The sequence below is a fragment of the Littorina saxatilis genome, linkage group LG16, assembly GCF_037325665.1.
Source record: "Littorina saxatilis isolate snail1 linkage group LG16, US_GU_Lsax_2.0, whole genome shotgun sequence".
Lineage (NCBI taxonomy): Eukaryota > Metazoa > Mollusca > Gastropoda > Littorinimorpha > Littorinidae > Littorina > Littorina saxatilis.
In genome coordinates this window covers 51,432,771-51,435,270 of record NC_090260.1, presented here as the reverse complement: position 1 = coordinate 51,435,270, position 2,500 = coordinate 51,432,771, and the positions used below count along the sequence as shown (strand labels likewise).

The 2,500-nt window shown below is 41.9% G+C and overlaps 2 protein-coding genes across 2 annotated transcripts in view; both read left to right on the top strand.

Moving 5' to 3' along the window:
* The window catches only part of LOC138951188 (uncharacterized), a 433,764-nt gene that overhangs the window by 163,912 nt on the left and 267,352 nt on the right, over positions 1 to 2,500 (top strand). The window lies entirely within an intron of this gene.
* The window catches only part of LOC138951181 (uncharacterized), a 34,515-nt gene that overhangs the window by 31,016 nt on the left and 999 nt on the right, over positions 1 to 2,500 (top strand). Inside the window, exon 3 of the mRNA XM_070322819.1 lies at positions 1,619 to 1,798. Within this exon, the coding sequence (XP_070178920.1) occupies positions 1,619 to 1,798 (180 nt within the window). The remainder of the gene's footprint in view (positions 1 to 1,618; positions 1,799 to 2,500) is intronic.

Below are 2,500 nucleotides of genomic sequence, written 5' to 3'. Positions count from 1 at the left end.
TGTATGTAACAACAAGGTGATGTGTGTAACAACAAGTTGATGTGTGTAACAACAAGGTGATGTGTGTAACAACAAGGTGATGTATGTAACAACAAGTTGATGTGTGTAACAACAAGGTGATGTGTGTAACAACAAGGTGATGTGTGTAACAACAAGTTGATGTGTGTAACAACAAGGTGATGTGTGTAACAACAAGGTGATGTGTGTAACAACAAGGTGATGTGTGTAACAACAAGGTGATGTGTGTAACAACAAGGTGATGTGTGTAACAACAAGGTGATGTGTGTAACAACAAGGTGATGTGTGTAACAACAAGGTGATGTGTGTAACAACAAGTTTATGTGTGTAACAACAAGTTGATGTGTGTAACAACAAGGTGATGTGTGTAACAACAAGGTGATGTGTGTAACAACAAGGTGATGTGTGTAACAACAAGGTGATGTGTGTAACAACAAGGTGATGTGTGTAACAACAAGTTGATGTGTGTAACAACAAGGTGATGTGTGTAACAACAAGTTGATGTGTGCAACAACAAGGTGATGTGTGTAACAACAAGGTGATGTGTGTAACAACAAGGTGATGTGTGTAACAAGGTGATGTGTGTAACAACAAGGTGATGTGTGTAACAACAAGTTGATGTGTGTAACAACAAGGTGATGTGTGTAACAACAAGTTGATGTGTGCAACAACAAGGTGATGTGTGTAACAACAAGGTGATGTGTGTAACAACAAGGTGATGTGTGTAACAACAAGGTGATGTGTGTAACAACAAGGTGATGTGTGTAACAACAAGGTGATGTGTGTAACAACAAGGTGATGTGTGTAACAAGGTGATGTGTGTAACAACAAGGTGATGTGTGTAACAACAAGGTGATGTGTGTAACAACAAGGTGATGTGTGTAACAACAAGGTGATGTGTGTAACAACAAGGTGATGTGTGTAACAACAAGGTGATGTGTGAAACAACAACCCGTTTCACTCTGCACATGTTGGGCGACAAAATCTCACACAACATGTTCAAAATCATCTAACAATAACATCAAATTACATCAAAGACATTTATTTCTTTGGTCCTGCAGATGTTTGCTTTCTTGTTGAAGGGCAGCTTGTTTGTCGAATTTGAACAAATAGGTTTTTTTTGTGTATGACTATTTTACATAATCTGTTTTAAATCTTAAGAGCAACAGATTTTTATGCAGACAGGTGTTTTAGTTGAGAACAATGTTATTAGTTGGTACATAATATTCAATTAATGCTGTGGTCTTTTGTTTGTATTTAAATTATATGAAGCACGACTGACATTTGTCCATGTAAGATAATACAGTTTATTTGAATTTGATTGTTAGCCAACAATTATGCAAAAGCCCCCCGTACGTTCTCCCGCCCCCTCTCCTCCATCCTACCCCCCCCCCCCCCGCCCCCACCCCCACGCTTTCTTCTCTCCCCGATTGAAGCACGTCAATATTCACATAACTCCGCGCCATATTCTCATGGTGACAAGTCTACAGGAAGTATGCATTGACTTTGACTCCAGAGCTAGGTTTGTTAAAATGTTGTAGTTAAAGTGCATAGCAACTTAACTAACTAGTACACTGACATTTCAATCTGTTTGTTACAGATGTACAGTCACCGAAGAATGACGTCACATCGACAGATCGACGTCAGCTGCTTTTGTCGGTCTTGGTGAACCTGGGCAAGCTGTACGGAGACGATCAAGAGCTTCCGTCTGATTACCGAGACGGGGCGGAAAGACAGGCGCCGGGCGTGCAGTTGGATTTCGATACTTCTTTCTTGAAAGGTGACTTTCTCTCTCTGTTTTTTGGACTGTTACTAGTATAGTTACCGAGGTACGTGTGTGTGTGTGTGTGTGTGTGTGTGTGTGTGTGTGTGTGTGTGTGTGTGTGTGTGTGTGTGTGTGTGTGTGTGTGTGTGTGTGTGATAGTGTATCTGTGTGTGTGTGTTAGTGTGTGTTAGAGTGGTCGTGTATACGGGTTTGTGTGTGTGTGTGTGTGTGTTCGTGCGTGCGTGCGTGCGTGTATGTGTTTGTTAGTGTGTGTGTGTTTGTATGTATGTTAGTGTGTCTGTGTCTGTGTGTGTGTGTGTGTGTGTGTGTGTGTGTGTGTTTGTAATAGTGTTGGTGTGTGTGTGTGATAGTGTGATAGTGTGATAGTGTGTGTGTGTGATAGTGTGATAGTGTGATAGTGTGATAGTGTGTGTGTGTGTATGTGTGTGTGTGTGTGTGTGTGTGTGTGTGTGTGTGTGTGTGTGTGTGTGTGTGTGTGTGTGTGTGTGTGTGAATGTATGCGTGCACATGTGCTTGCGTACGTGCTTGTTGGTTTGCGTGCGTGCTTGCGTGCGTGAATACGCGAGTGCGTGCGTGTCTGTGTGTGTGAAGTTTGCTGGCCCCCCTACCTGCACCGCACTGTATTAAACAAGGTTTCATTTCTTTGAAAAGCAGTATAGTACTGAGCAACAACACACAACTATAAGGAAACAGCAG